At 39.3% G+C, this 16,118-nt stretch overlaps 1 protein-coding gene across 35 annotated transcripts in view; it reads right to left on the bottom strand.

Annotated features, from left to right (window-relative positions):
- Positions 1-16,118, bottom strand: part of mical3a (microtubule associated monooxygenase, calponin and LIM domain containing 3a) — a 110,475-nt gene that overhangs the window by 49,527 nt on the left and 44,830 nt on the right. For all 35 annotated transcript variants that reach the window (XR_008393869.1, XR_008393871.1, XR_008393872.1 and 32 more), the window contains 11 exons: positions 8,917-9,282; positions 7,394-7,601; positions 7,035-7,151; positions 6,761-6,862; positions 6,142-6,297; positions 3,830-3,930; positions 2,721-2,978; positions 2,519-2,634; positions 1,126-1,252; positions 941-1,034; positions 429-576 (listed from right to left, as the gene is read on the bottom strand). Coding sequence is in view for 31 of the 35 variants with exons in the window: in XM_053677912.1 (XP_053533887.1) it covers positions 429-576; positions 941-1,034; positions 1,126-1,252; positions 2,519-2,634; positions 2,721-2,978; positions 3,830-3,930; positions 6,142-6,297; positions 6,761-6,862; positions 7,035-7,151; positions 7,394-7,601; positions 8,917-9,192 (1,703 nt within the window). In the remaining 4 variants the exon portion in view is untranslated. The remainder of the gene's footprint in view (positions 1-428; positions 577-940; positions 1,035-1,125; positions 1,253-2,518; positions 2,635-2,720; positions 2,979-3,829; positions 3,931-6,141; positions 6,298-6,760; positions 6,863-7,034; positions 7,152-7,393; positions 7,602-8,916; positions 9,283-16,118) is intronic.

Genomic DNA, 16,118 nt, shown 5'->3' on the forward strand with positions numbered 1-16,118 from the left:
TTTTTACTAACCTGAAAGTTTGCCCCCATGCGATTAATCGGAAAAAAATAAATTATAGATTATGAAAAATAATCGTTAGTTGCAGCCCTAGACAACACTTTTGAAAATATCAACATTTCTCTAATACGTACTGGTAAGTTTCTAAGAACAATCTCTAGGATTGTTTGACTAAAATTACACTGTAATTACACTAAACATTATTTGCTAACTGCTTTTCCATTATGTCACAACTCAGTTTGACTAACAAAGTAGTGACTTTCAACAGTGAGCTTTTCATACAGAATCGTGTCTTAAATGTGGGGACCATGACCCCATTTCAGCATACCATATGATACAGTAGATATCATACTACAAAACAAGTCTTGTCCCCACAAAGATCCGCCCCCCCTCACAGGAAACAGGGATATTCTGGAGAACAGCGCACTCACATGAGGTCTGGCCTGTAGCGATGGATAAGGGCACACAAAGCCAAGCCACTCTTCCATGACATAGTGAGATCAGACACGATTACCCCTCTATAGCCATCCGTCTGCCTCTGACACCAGTTTAGCAGCTTGCTGGAACGCGCTACAGACTCTGGGGGGGAAAATTGTTAAAAAGTGCATCTCAATTAGCCATTGTTCTGGGAAAAGCTCTCATCATCAAACAGATCACCGTTAGTCATATAATAAGGTCAATATCCATGGGAAGGAAAACAAATCAATGCATTATTTATTTACTTATGGAAAGGTATTTGGAAATCCTATAGGTGGGAGGATTTGAATTGTGGTTAGGAATGCCATTTTGGCGTTTTTTTGTGAAATACATTCTGTTAGTTTATACAGACGTAGATGCTTTCAAACCCAAATAAACACTGCAAAAGAAGTTGCAAAAAATCAGAGCGAAGACTATCCTGTTAACTCGGACACACACGACAATATAATATATAAAAACGGCACACCATTCCTCATCAGTTTGGGAGTCGAAGAGTTGACCACGTTCTCCATGTCGATGCGGATTTCCCTGGTCTCCCCAGTGTCTATGAGATGCCGTACCTTTACGTTATGGAGAATAGAATATGAGACTTCATTCTTCTTAATTTTGACAGATGTATGCCCCCCCCCACCCCACACACAGCTGTCTCACCTGATTGGGCCGGAGAAGGTGCAGACTGATGTTGGGGTAACGTGTTGTGGGATCCAACGTGTACTGACTGTAGTTCTTACTCACGTTCTCTGGAGTGGTTTGTGGGAGCAGACGATATATGCTCTCCCTAAGAGAGGCAATTGTGGTTACAATAGCACAGGACAAGGGGTCAATCCTATTAAACACAGACCATTAGTGACTCAGGATTTTGTAATGAGATGTAATGAGGCAGATAGGGCGGGAAAAATGACTAGGGCAGTATGTGTTTTACAAGCTCATGATGCAGACATGCTTGAGGCATTAATTAGCATTGGTACTTTCACAGATTGCATTAAGTTTGCTATGGAGATCTTCTAAGGTAAACAACACATAAAATTACAGGCACTTTATAGAACACAGTTTTAAATAGAATCACAACACAACCCACGAAACAGTAACAAAATTATAAAAGTTAATTCATTCACTAGAAAAGACTTTTTACACTGCACATTTGGAAAGAATTGCAGAACTGGCCCAAACAGGATCTTGGGTTTTGGTTCTAGTTTATTTTCCATCTGAGAGACTAAAATAGGTACAATGACAATACTAAAAGTGACTACTACTGATGAAAAAAATATGGCACTGAATATTATTAATGTACTAAAAACCTCTGAAGTTAAATCCCACATGATCACAAAACATTTAAGGATTTCTGTATATATCATGCTGGTACATTTAAGAGAGGTAAAATGATTGTTTTTAGCATATGCCAATGATTATGGAGGAACATGTTGCATGGTGTCTGGTGTGTAATCAGCAAAAAACAGTGCTGCAAGCCCCAAAACTATGTGGTTTTCGACTTGGGAAGTTACATCATTTCCAACCTCCGTGTGTTTGAGCTTCAAAGGAAAAAACACGAACACCTCCATGGAAGTTTGTCTTCTGTTTTGTGTCCAAACACCAAAAGCTCCTGATCTAGCAAGAATCTAACCAGGATGTATTTACCTTCTCAAAACCACAAACTGTTGGACCAGGGTTATAACTTTATCTAATGCATTTCAACGTTGACTGATCTAAAGCAAATACTACTACTGAAATCTCTTTCAAATGTAGATGTGGTACTTTATTTGCCATGGTCATATGACGTCATCTGCTGAATTCTGGGTTCAAGACCACCTTCTCAACTTTTGGAGAAGTTGAGACGCGTTTTATTTGGATTTTCTGAGTTACGAGCTTTAGGTGATGCAGCATTAGTTCCTATTAATGGCAATCTTACACTGATATGAAGAATTAAATGACTGGAATCTTTGATGCTGAATCCTGGGCAATGGGTCCACAGATCCACATCCCTGGTGCTAAAAGTTCTGGTACTTTGTGCAACACAAGTGCCAATGCAGTGAAATGAGTGCCTCACCTCTCAGCCAACACCTCAAGAGGAGTCGCGCCCTGTGCCCAGCTTCTCACCATCCATGCAGAGTCCATGGCTGCCAGAAAGCCTCGTGCAATGCCCGTCCCCATTGGCCAGAATGGCTGCGTAAAGCACACATTTTTCTTATCTGTTTTAAAAATACTCTGAAAAAAAAATGTTCAATGTCATGCATGTCCTTTTCTCTCACCTCCAGAAGGCTGTCTCCAACCAGAGCTACAAGCAGCTGGTGGCCGTTGCGTTGGCGCACCAACGCTGCATTTTCCGAGGCGTACATGCACGTGAAGTCAAACATGGCCACATCAGGCTGCCCGTAATGGTTGATTGCGAAGTCCAGCTTGGGCAGCTGGTGATTGGTGGAGAAGTCAGCTGCCTCTCTGGCATAGGACAGCAAAGCAGCTTGGTCCACGTTAGACCTGGATAGAAGCATCTCTGTGTCCACATAATCCTAAAATATAGCCAGAAAAAACACAATATCATATGCAGTTCTGAACTGACAGCACAAAATGGTTTCCACAATGTTTCAATGCAATCCAGTCAGCTATGAAACATCAGATCTCACTCATGTGATCAGTGTTATTGCTGAAATAAATGAGCCCATTCTATGTTAAACTCATTCAGTGTATTTAGATTAGCATACAAGCCCAATTCCAAAAAAGTTGGGAACGCTGTGTAAAATGTAAATAAAACAGACTGCAATGATTTTCAAATTGCTTATATATATGTGTGGATATGTGTATGTGTGTGTGTATATGTGTATGTGTGCGTGTATATGTGTATGTGTGTGTGTATATATATATATATATATATATATATATATATATATATATAAAAAATAAGTGAGAGGCTTTGGGAGGCATGGGTGAACTGTTTCTCATGTTGCTATAACTGGTTTTGCTCAGCTGACAACAGCATCAGCCTCATCACGTACAAGCCATTACCACCTCTCTAAACAGACAGTTAGTTTTATCCTAGACATTGGATTTCTAAGTCACTTTAAGTATTCCTGGGCTTCCACAACGCTGTGTACATGTGCTCCTATGGAATTATATTATATTATATTATATTATATTGTATTACAGTTTTTAACAGTTTAAAGCAAAAAAACTTGTCTGAACACACCTGATCATTACACATGAAACAAAATCATTCATTCTACACCAAATGTGGAAGCAGCAGAGAGGCTGAGAAAAAGGAGGAGTTACTAAACTTAATGATTATTATACAACAAGAGTATAGAAAAGGAGACAATATGGAGTAGACAGATTGTGCGCCGGGTAAATCCCCATGATCACTCACGTGCAAAATGACACCCTTCTCCAACAGACTCTGCTTCTTGGCAGTCATCACAAAGTAGTGCGTGTCATCTTTATAGTAGACAATGTTTTCCAGATCAATCCCTGGAGAGGCAAATTAACCAAAGGTGAGAAAAAAGGCTGAGTGGGAAAAAAAAAAAGGAGAAAGAAAGAACATCACTAGTTTCCCCTTGCAGACATAATGATAGCCCATTAGGAAAACCAAACCAGTCTCTCACACACATTGTATGATAGACTGAAACCAACAGTAGCGATTACACGACTGGCGAAACAAAAGCAAAAGGCTCTTTAGCCAATGCCAACTCAGCACAAAACTGTCAGCACAAGGACAGGGGCAGACAGGCAGGCAACTGCTAACCACACTGATGAACAACTTCAGTGCATAATTCCACCATAGATTCCCTTCAGTTTTCTGGTGCTGTTAGGCCTGTACGCATTCTGTTTGGCTCAAAATATCCATTAAGTTTTTAACTAAACAAATATTTATTTATTGATTTATTTTACACAGGAACCTTTTTACATGGCTCAATGTCTCTAATGAATTAGTCATTTTTATTTTAAAAAATCATATTTATCCATCCATCCTACACAGGGTCACAGAGAACCTAGAGCCTATACCAGGGGACTCGGGGTACCAAGGCGAGGGATAACCTGGACGGGAGGCCAACCCATCGCAGGGCACAATCACACACACTATGGATAATTTGACATGCCAGTCAGCCTACAACGCATATCTTTGGACTGAGGGAGTAAACCAGAGTACCCGGAGGAAACCCCAAAGCACGGTGAGAACATGCAAACTCAATACACACACAGGGCAGAGGCAGGAATCGAACCCCCAACCCTGGAGATGTGAGGCAAATGTGCTAACCACGAAGCCTCCATGCCCACAAAAATCAAAGCTCTGTTGATTTATATTATATCTATAGTAAGTCTTTCAGTAACATGACGAACACACAATGCACACTGCATAGCATCCGTGGAACAGACAAAACACGTGTGACTTATAATTAATGGTCTGTAAGTACAAAGGAAGCACTTTATCTGGCTTTATCTGGAACAACCATCAGATGTCACTGCAACAGAATTCTGGCAATCCACCAAAAATCTTTTTTGGCCAAAACTTTTTTTTTTTGGCTTGTTTGTTTTGTTTTTTTTGAAGAAAAAATGTAAATATATTTCACCAAAATAAAGTTGAAAGGTTTCTATTTAGTTTAATCTTTAATTAAATGAAATTTTATTTATATAGTGCTTACAATGGACACCGCTGCCAGGCAGCGTTACAGGAATCCAGATCGAGAAACACTCTCTGAGACGACATGAGGAAGAAACCTCAGTGGAACCAGACTCAAAAGGGAACTCATCCTCTTCAGCATGACACCAGATTACAGTAAAATTAGGAGTCATTACTTATCCACAGCTTACTATACTATAGAGTGAAACAGTGTTACGTTCCTGCAAATATCATGTTGGTGTAAAAGTGAGTTTAATAAATTCAGTCTGCCTACAGTCTGCCAAAACCTCACTAGGTAAGTGTGATTTCCTCTCACGCTGAGTGCCATGCTTTGATCAAGTTGTTGGATGGCAACATGCCACAGACATAACCGTAATTAATTCAGTTTTTAATCAAATACCAGCTGTGAAAATGTCTGATGTTCCTGCACTATAGTTGTAATGGAATCTTTAAATGAACTTTTCTCTGCTTCACTTTGGGGGGTGGGGGTTTGAATAGGGCAACTAGATTTTAGTCTGATGTAACTTACTTGTAAATGGTAAATGGTCTACACTTATATAGCGCTTTTTTAACCTCAATCTACAAAGCGCTTTACACTGGTTCTCATTCACCCATTCACACACACACACACACATACACACACACCCCCAATGGTAGCAGAGCTGCCATGCAAGGCGTTAGCTTGCCATAGTGAGCAATTTGGGGTTCGGTGTCTTGCCCAAGGACACGTCGGCATGTGGAGTCGTGTAGGCCGGGAATCGAACCCCCAACCCTACGATTAGTGGACAACCCACTCTACCACCTGAGACACTTGTGGTTGAGATACATTTAAAATTCAGGAAATGCCATAGTTTTCAACACTGTACAGAAGAAAATGCTAAAATAAATAAATAAATAAAAAATTCACCACTTGGTAAGTTTTCTCAGGCTGCCACGTATGCGAAAAGGACTTTGGGTTTAAGGGGGGAAAAGCTAGATGAGTCAGTGTTGTCTTCTCTTTAATTGTTAAGCCAAAGTGCTGACAATGCAAAAGCATCAAATGTTACAAAACGTTCCCATACCAGTGGCTTCCCTTAGATCCTGAAAGAACTTCTGGTTGAAGATGAAGGCCACCCCGCTGATTTCCTCCACTTTGGCCTCGGCTGTAGTGTTGCGGTTAATAAAGTTGGCCGTGATGGCGATGGCCAGCTTGCCCCTGAACTCTTTCCTTCTGAATCCTGGGGAGAAAAAAAACAACAGAGTATGCAGTAGCTGAACGGTCAGACTCAGACTCAACAGCAGTTCCACAAAGACTCTTTAGTTCTATAATGCTTATTTTCTAGAGAGAAATCCAGATAATGTTTCTCCCACTGAGTGCCTCTTGTTAACTGTTCTAAGATAGGAAAGTATCCTCAGCAGAATCTCAGAACCAGAGCCAAGAACCACTGTGGCATTGAATCATGATTGTGAGAATTCTCAAACGGCAAAACCAGATAAATATGTGAGAAAAGCCCCAAATCTGTTATAAGCTGTTTTTCCCGTTAATTTAGCAGCATAATCACTAGAATAATGACCGTTTAACTTATTCAGCAGATTAGCAGCAAAGCTGTGCGATTACGCGCAGAGACTCAGCTAATGGGACCCTCAGGCGTATCAAGACCAACATGAGAAAGGAGGCTTATAGAAAATCGCGTGGTTTACCTGACAATGTGTTTCTCCTCCCATCTGCCCCGATGATGACATCAAACTCCAGCTCACTAACAGGGTGTGTTTTAGGATGGACTTCAGCTCTCCAGCCTATCCCTGAAGATAATACATTACACAGTTTGGGAAACTGTGGTACAGCCTTAAGGTGCAAGCTGTGAAGTGTGTAATGTGGTAATAGAGTGGATCACAGTGGCATTTCAATTAAATGATAAGGAACAAGTGGAATTGCTATCAGGCTTGGAATAGAAAATGAAAAAGGCCATTTTACTCTCATTCTCTTGATCTTGTGGTGGCTCGATGAGGCCTTTAAACTCCACATTGACATGGATCTCGATACCCAAGAGCAGAGCCATTTTCAGCAGCATCAACTGCAGCTGACGAATACCTGCAGAGAGCAATACCAAAGCACATCAGCATAAACCCAACTCATGCCATTTTCCAGATGTTGTTGAGTGTTACCTATAAATCCCCTATGTATGGAGACTTTTGGGAGACCCTTTAGATTAATTAGCTAGCTAACAAAAACCTCACTAACCAGTCAGCTTATGTCTTTTATTAACTTTGCTAGTAGCTAGCTAACATTCCCATATGGGTTTGAATATGGGATAGAAAAATCCATCTACTCACTGATATGGTCTATGGAGCCGGCACAGAATTTTCCATGGAACTTTTTTGCGCCGAGGCCCCGCAGATCCTGAATGGTGAAAGGCCACAGGTGGAGGACATTGTTGCGGGAGAACGCGTCTCTCTTCTCCAACAGGACCACCTTGGCTCCCAGAAAGGCAAGTTCTATAGCCGTGCGCAGGCCACATGGTCCTGCTCCGATGATCAGACACTGTATAAACACGCGCAAAAGGTACACAAGAGGAACATGAGATTTTCTGGTCTGGGAATTAATCCTACATTCACACTAGCAAGTGAGAAATTGTCGGTTTCGCTTGTAGTTTGTCTATTGTTGGCGTCTAGCAACCGGTTAAATGGGATCTAACTGCAAGCAGGGGTTGCATGATTACTAAATTTTAATAGCTGGTCAGTAATTCAAAAAATTATTCTAGCCACCTTTTTCATAGATAAAGCAAAACTGTTTTAGGACATCATTGTTTTTTTTTTTATGCTGTGTTATTTCCGCATTTGTGTCACACTGTTAATGGCGAAAGTAAATAAATCAGTGCAATAAAAGTGCAAAATAATACATCTGTGTATCATGTTATACTATTTAAAAACATACCAATTCTTAAAATGTACTCGTGTAGACGAGCCAGAGGCCAAGTTGAAATCACTGCAGGGTGCAAGCTCCTCATAGCTTTTAATGATGGATAAAGGATACACTGTCTACAGCAGCGTCTGGGAGCTTTTTGTGCCACGTTCTGCCAAATTCTTCCTCAGAAGCATCCAAAAGCCAGTCAGGATTAGAGTGGGATTGGCTAGGAGAGATCAGTCCTGTGGCTCCAAAAGTGCTCTTTCACACAGTGCTGATCACAATGGAATTCAGTTTGCCACCCTGCAAGATTTTTATTTCCTTTTTTTTTTTTTTTTGCTTTAAATGACAACAAAAATAACTGCGGGAGAAATTTCTATTGGCGGAAGTAAAAAAACAAACAAACAAACAAACAAAAAACACTACACTTTTTGACCATTAAATGGACACAATTGTCCATTGAAGCAAAAGAAAATGTAAGAAAGGCTTTTCCCAGCACAGTCTTGTGCAGTGAACACAAGAACAGTCTTCTTCTAGTCTAGTTTAAGACTAAGAAAGTATAAGTAGTATGCTTTCTTCACCATCTACCTGCATCTCCTTACTGCCCAACTAGTCACAGCAGTAACTAGTGAATTTATTAGTCAACTTGTTTATGTAACCCGTAATTGTACCACACACACCATAGGATTAGCCCAAAGAATCATTTGAGCCGATCATTTTTTTTTTTTTCACTTTACTGCATCATACATAATTTGCATAGATCTGATAAAAATATTGACTCAAATGTCATTCGGTCTCTGAGTCACTTGATGGAACCGTGGCTCTGCGCCACACAAGTACACAGAAAATGTATGGCTGCCTGTCGCTTCGTCACTTGCTAGTGTAGGGTAATAACCGTGTATACATGTCACTGCAAATAATGCCATGGCCTTATGAAATTCATATATCATACCTTAGAGTTAACACAAGCTCTGCCTTTCTTGTACTCCTTGTGGCTGGCACGTTTGTCTAGCTTGGCCCAGAGTGCTTTCGCCTTCCAGTAGTTGAGCTTGGACTTGAGCTTGTGGTAGAAGACTCGATACTCACTGGGCCTGAGTTCAAGGAAGTCGCATAATTCCTGAAAGGCTTTAAGGGTCCCCTTACAGGTGGTGGCCTGAACGAAGCGGTCAAAGAGAACGTGTGACTGATTGACCCCCTCTCTCGCTGCACCAACTCCTCCATCTCCCATGGTCCCTCACCCCACACAGTGGACTATGAGACTTCCCCAGACCTGCTTAGTCGGAGTCTGGTTCAACTCCCCACTTCAGACATCTTCATCCTGAAAAAGGAAGTGGGGAAAAAAAAAACAAGGTCTATTCATATCCACCAGGCGCTTGTTAGAGGAGGAACTCATCATGAAGGAATATTTTTGAAGTCAGTCCAACATAAGAAATTAGGAACTGTTCCAGCACTTAACTTTGATTTAAAAAATAAATAATAATTTTTTTTTAAATAAATAGATAAATAGATAAATAAATAAATAAATAAATAAATAAATAAATAAATAAATAAAGGGCAGAAAACAACATTTACAGAGTGAGAGCTATGAAGAAACTGCTATTAATTTATTCGGTCTGACAGGGGGCATACCAAAAAAAAAAGTGTGTAATCAAAATCAGAGTTCAATTTATGTCCACTGAACAATAGCAGGAAATTCAGAGTTCAAGATATTTCCACTGTAATTGACCATCTTGTTTTCCTTTCTTTGGAACTTCAAAGGCGTGTAATTTCATGGCCGATTGTACAGAGGCTACTTCTCTGTGCGTCTCTGGTCTATCTAGTCTTTTGTTATTTTACATCATGCATCTACAAAAGCATTTATAATCTCATGAGTCCTGCACTATATAACCATAAAAACAACAACACAAATAGCCCAAACTTCTGAGCCGCAACAGACAAGCATTCATCCCATCGTTGGGAGATGAATGCATTGAAATCTGTAAGTCCAAGAGAGCAAAACTGGTCGTGTTTTCTAGGTGGCAGGATGACATTACTCTCCCCTGTCAATCACAGCAATCACAGTGGAACTAGCCAATCCCAGGGCTCTCGGGGCTCATGTATGAGGAAGAGGACAGAGCGCTTTCCTCTGAGTGTGTACAGCTGCCCTGTGATATAAATGAGGTTTGAAAGGAAAGAAACATGCATAATTTGATATTGTCCAAAAGTTCTGCTGTGAATCGTTTATACTTTCAACTGTTTCACCTGGCTCATCCAAATTCTTTAGATCTCTGTGCTTGTGTTAATCACTAACATTACACCCATAGCATTACATAGCAGACCCATAGCCTTTTGGGCTGAGGTAATAAACCTTGATAAAATCTCAGATAGAAAGAGGAAAGATGATAAATATACATGAGCCAGTCTATTACAGAAATGGACCACAGAAACAAACCACAGTTCTTCCGCCTCAAAAGGGCCTTGGAGATGTTACTTTTTAACATGCTGTTTCTCCTACCTCAGCCATTTCTAGTTAATAATGAACAGTCCAGTTTTACACTGACCAAAAATCCATTACAGAAAACTAGGCAAGACTAGTGCTCCACAAATGTAGTGGGACATAACCTATTCTTAAAATACAGTGTGTCCCAAAAGTCTCCATACATAGGGGACTATGTTTGCCAGCAACACGTCGGTTATGCCTTCGTCAGTGGATGTTCATGGACGTCCACTTCTCAGTTGAAGTCTTTTTGAATTTGTTAATAATTTGGCAACAGTGTCGTGTGTGATGTGCTTGCCATGTTTCCTGTTTTAGTCCATCGTAACCATGCGACAGCTTCCTGAGCCAGCCATGAGAATGATTTCAGTACGTTCTTTTGTCAAATGCATTCTTAAAGGCTATCTGAAAAAAAATAAAAAATACATATACATACACACACACACACACACACACACACACACACACACACACACACATATATATATATATATATATATATATATATATAAAAAACCAAGTGTGAAAATGTTTGGAAGACATATTGCTAAAAAGTGTTAATTTCCCCTTAGTATGGAGACCTTTGGGACACCTGTAGATTAATTAGCTAGCTAACAAAAACCTCATTAACCAGTCAGCTCATGTCTTTTATTACCTTTGCTAGCAGCTAGCTAACATTCCCATATGGGTTTGAATATAGGATAGAAAAATATCAGTTTTATCATGCTAAAACTTAATATCTCTTCCACCTCACCACTACAGCAATACAGGACCTAGTGTTTAGATTCTTTTTTTTTTTTTAGCGTGCAAGCTATTATTACTTACTTAATTTCGAATGCTGGTTCATTTCATGAGGAGTGACAAAAGGAAAGCTACTAGTTGTTCTTACAATGAGAAAACAGAATTAGTTGAAATTTTATCATTCATCATTTCAAAACATGTATCATTAGTTTAATATTTATCCAAAATTGCAGAAACCTTGCTAATCTTGTTAGCTAGACGTAACTGTACGTCCCACAACAAAACTAGCTAGATTATTGCTGCAGAAAATAATTACTCATAGATGTGCTAGCAATATATGACAAAGTAGTATCAATTTCCAAATGATGACAAAATGTAATCTTATGTATCTCACCACGATATATACAGGACCTATAGTTTAAATTCTCCATTAGCATGCAAGCTATAACTTACTCTTACTAAAGCTAATTAGGAGTGAATGCTAATATTATGTATAAGCAGCAACAGTCACAGAACATCACCACTCTTTGAAGTGATCCATCTGTATAACTATCATAGATTAAGTCAGTAGTCAATTTAGTCAATAAGGATATTAAACGCTTTTGGCTGGCCAAAGCATAAAATTTACAGAGCAAAAATGGCAATACTTCCGAAGTAGCCAGGAAATTGAGAAAACACACTACAGGCTCTTTGAAAGTTTATATTAAAAGCTGGTAAATGCCAAGGACAGTCACATTATAACCTCTTATTAACAACCTCCAAGATACACAACCAGATATATACACACACACTCAAGGTGTGGTTTCTTCCAAGGAAATCTCCACCCCATGGAAAAAGTGGTACAGAGCGGGATGAAAGAGTAAGCAGGTTGTGGGTTAGAGAGAAAGACGACCTGAGAGACTGCCAACTCTGCTCTGCTGTACAAACACACTCGTTCCACTACCTGACCCCTGCTCTCTGGAAGTGCAGCACCAGCAAAGCCTCCACCCAGATTCTGCCCCTGCCAGGTGGCTAAAAAAATGACCAAAAAGGACAAAATTTTGTAAAATTTGTAAAAGGTATGGGTTATAGTAATTTCAAAAGGCGTTCATTGGAAAAGATATGCTGCTGTCGAACTGCTATTGTGCTTAAGTTAGTCATGTAGAGAGTAACGTAGCCTGCTATGTCTCAGAAGGAAAATATTTAATCTATCAGACTGTCATACTGCCGTAGTACTGAGCTTGTTAGAGGTACAATATACTGTACACTACATGCTAATAAAGTAATCTGTCCGAAACATACACTTTCTCTGTAAGCTTTGTGTACTTCGCTTACACAGAAACCACAGTGTGCCGAAGTAATTAAATGGAGCAAAAGTCAAATACACAAAGGTGGTAATAACCACACATAAGGAGGGTTTTCACTCGTTTTGTTTTCACAACTGATACAATTGTGAAGGTATCACAATCCACCATTTGAAGACTTTGAGAGCAGAAATATAGAGGCCATATCACAAGATGCAAACCACTCATCAGCAGTAAGAATCAGAAAGACAGATTGGAATTCGCAAAGAAATGCAGAGGTGAGCCACAAAAGTTTTGGAACCAAGATTAACCTCTACCAAAGTGATGGAAAGGCCAAAGTGTGGAGAAAGAAAGGATCCAAAACATACTAGATCGTCTGTGAAACATGGTGGACGTAGTGTCATGGGTTGGGCTTGCATGGCTGCTTCTGGAACAGGCTCACTAATCTTTATTATATTATTATTTATTTTTTAATCTGTCTTCCAATTTATAGGGAATCTATCCAATTTAATTGGGAGGAACTTCATCATGCAGTAACACAACGTTCCAAAACACACTGCCAACTTAACAAAGGGGGGAAAGTGGAAGGTTTTAGACTGGCAATTCAATCACCAGACCTTAACCCAATTGAGCAGCAATTCACCTCCTGAAGAGGAGAAACCCCCAACAATTGAAGGGAAAAACTAATAATTCAAAGAAGCTGAAGTAAAAGCCTGGAAAAGCAACACAAAAGAACAATGCAATAGTTTGGTGATGTCAGTGGGTCAGATGGCATGCTGTCTTTCTGCCCTATCCATCATTAGCCAATCATGGGTGTCTGTGAGCTCACGCATGCAGAAGGGGTCAGAGAGCACGTCTCAGAGTGTGTTACGCCATCTCATGATGTAGCAGGAGCAGCAGTTTGAAAAGATGAGGTTGACGACCACATGTCTCAGAGTGTTGGAAAAAGCACACCATAATATTCATCCTCCCGGGTTGGTAGGTGTTGTATGATAGGAGAGACCTGACTGGTTGCTGGGAATTAGTCTAATTATTAAATTAGTGAGAATACATTTTAAAATAAATAAACAAATAAAAGTTACAGATATTATGCAACACAAGAGATTTGCGTAGCTCAATGATGCAATAGGGCTGGGTGATATGATGATAATAGTGATATCACAATAAATTATAAATGTCATAAATATTGTTTCAGAAAATGTGCTTTTGTGGGATGTGAATATCACAGTCTTTTTTTATAATAAAAAAAGGCTCTCTTTTATTTTACAAAGTGACTGGAAGCAGCTGATTTGTGCTGAAATTTTGTAGTTAATCTTCAAAATTCTTAAATGTTAACATTTTTACAGATTTGTAATTTTGTTCTTCTCTTTTTAAAATAGAAAAAAAATTAAATCAATGCATTTTTGTATACATTATCTAAATCATTGTACATACTTTCTTTAAATGTAGTACTGTATTGATGGTAGTTTGTGAGCAAGCCTATATACCTATATAATTGGCATATGAATTTGTCACATCAATCACCCTCACGATATACACAGCTTGCAAAAACATTAACTCAAAATGGTGAGTGAAACATCCTGATGCTCTGTTTTTCCTTGGTCCTCCTTCACCTAAGAATCAATTGCTGTTGCTGAAGATGGCCCCACATGGCGAAGATAAAGTTTGCTGTGAAATTGCTGTGGATGGCACTATAGATGTTCTCACTTGGAGAGCACTTGCTTAAATCACTCAAGTTTACCCTCAAGCCTGATTCATTGTCCAGTGGATAATTTCACATAGACACTAGAAACTTATAGCCAAAGCGTCAACTTTGACTCATATTCACACTATCAGGTGTCACCCAGAAGAGGACCGGTGCCCTTTTGAGTCTGGTTCCTCTCAAGGTTTCTTCCTCATGCCGTTTCATGAAGTTTTTTTTCCTGCCACCGTCACCTCTAGCTTGCTCATTAACAATAAATCTAAATCTATGTGTGGATTTCTGTAAAGCTGCTATTTAAAGAGCTTGGGGAAAGTTGCTATTAATTAATAAAAACATTAATTTTCCCCCAAATGCAAAACTCTCCATAATCTCTGGGGAAAGTTTCTTTTTCAGTGTTCCTCCATGTGTTCCTTGAAAGACAGAGCAACTACAAGGAACTGATTCATTTCATTGTGTCATTAAACCATATAACCAGTCTTCATTGTGCTTAGGTGGGGGGGGGGGGGGGGTGAAAAGTTGAACAGACAGAAACATGGAAGTGACTCTCGCCACAACTAGCTAGACTACATTTTTAGCATTTTATACACAAAAAGCCTATCATTTCTTTCTGAAAGACAGGATATTGCATATTAGCTAGTGACCCCCCTCTCACGTCACCTGCTGTCAGGCTGAAGAGACTGCAGTGGGTTGGCATTCTTAAAGGCAGAATAAAGAACCGATCTGCATCCGTATGGAGCATCAGCATTACAACCCGGTGATACCCAACGTCTCAGACCACACCAAAAATCTGGGATTTATTTATTTATTTATTTTTCATTTAAAGTTTTAGAAATTCATTTAAAGTTTTAAAATTTTTTAAAGACTTAAAACAATAAAAGGAACTGTTCAATATCTTGAATATTCCATATTCTGCACTATTTCTAGGTCACTATTTGTGATCTGTTAAGGCAAAAAAAATAATAAATCGGATTTCCTTGAGTTAAGTCTACGGAGCCGCCCCTAGTGTCAGGTAAGAAGAAAAAAAAATACAGCCATGTGTAAACCGTGCCCTCAGTTTTGTAAACCGTACCCTCGGTTTTGCAATCCGTACCCTCGGTTTTGTAAACCGCGCGCACCGGGTTAAAGTTGGGTTTATATTGGACATTCGCAGTACATTCGAGCTTCTCTCTTCTATTTCTCAAGAAATAAACACACAAAAAGAACAATGTGTATTAACCTATTTTCTGCCTGATTTGATCCATGTGTGCATGTCAGATCGCATATTGGGATATCTCCAAGGGTATCTCCCCCGCATTACAAACAACTCATGAACCAAGCTGGGGGAGAGAGTGTTTTTTACATTCATTTTAATTGACATTTGTTTTGATTTGTGATAGCAGGATTAGGGGCAAGTCAACCATGATATGAAATCATTTTAGAGGCAGGAAAAAGTTCACTGGAAGACTGTAGACAAGGAATAATTTGGTATTTTGATGTGATTAGTACAGATTAATCATGCATACTCTGACAACGGTCATGAGCTAACAAGCTAAGTATGAAGTTAAAAAAGAAGGAAAGAAGGCAATTTTGATTTCAGGTTATCTTTAAACACTACCACTCTCTGCATAATTCCCAAATACTAACACTTAACACATGGTTTGTATCAAACACATCGTTTAAACTGTATGATTATTCACTCTGGTCTCACATTGGCCAGCTTTAGGTGAAAATATTGCGTTTTTCTATCAAAAATATTCCATCATGAATACACATCGCACAAACCCATTTGATAGAACATTGCATTCAGTTCAATTTTATTTGTATAGGGCTTTCAACAGTAGACAATGACACAAAGCAATTTTACAGAAATCAGATGAAGCAAGAACTCCCTGAGACGACATGAACAGAACGTGAGAGGAACCCAATTCAAATCCTATTGACCAGATAGCGGGATTATAAATCATTCAAGTTCACAC

Source organism: Ictalurus punctatus, chromosome 4 (assembly GCF_001660625.3).
Source record: "Ictalurus punctatus breed USDA103 chromosome 4, Coco_2.0, whole genome shotgun sequence".
In the NCBI taxonomy this organism is placed as follows: Eukaryota; Metazoa; Chordata; class Actinopteri; order Siluriformes; family Ictaluridae; genus Ictalurus; species Ictalurus punctatus.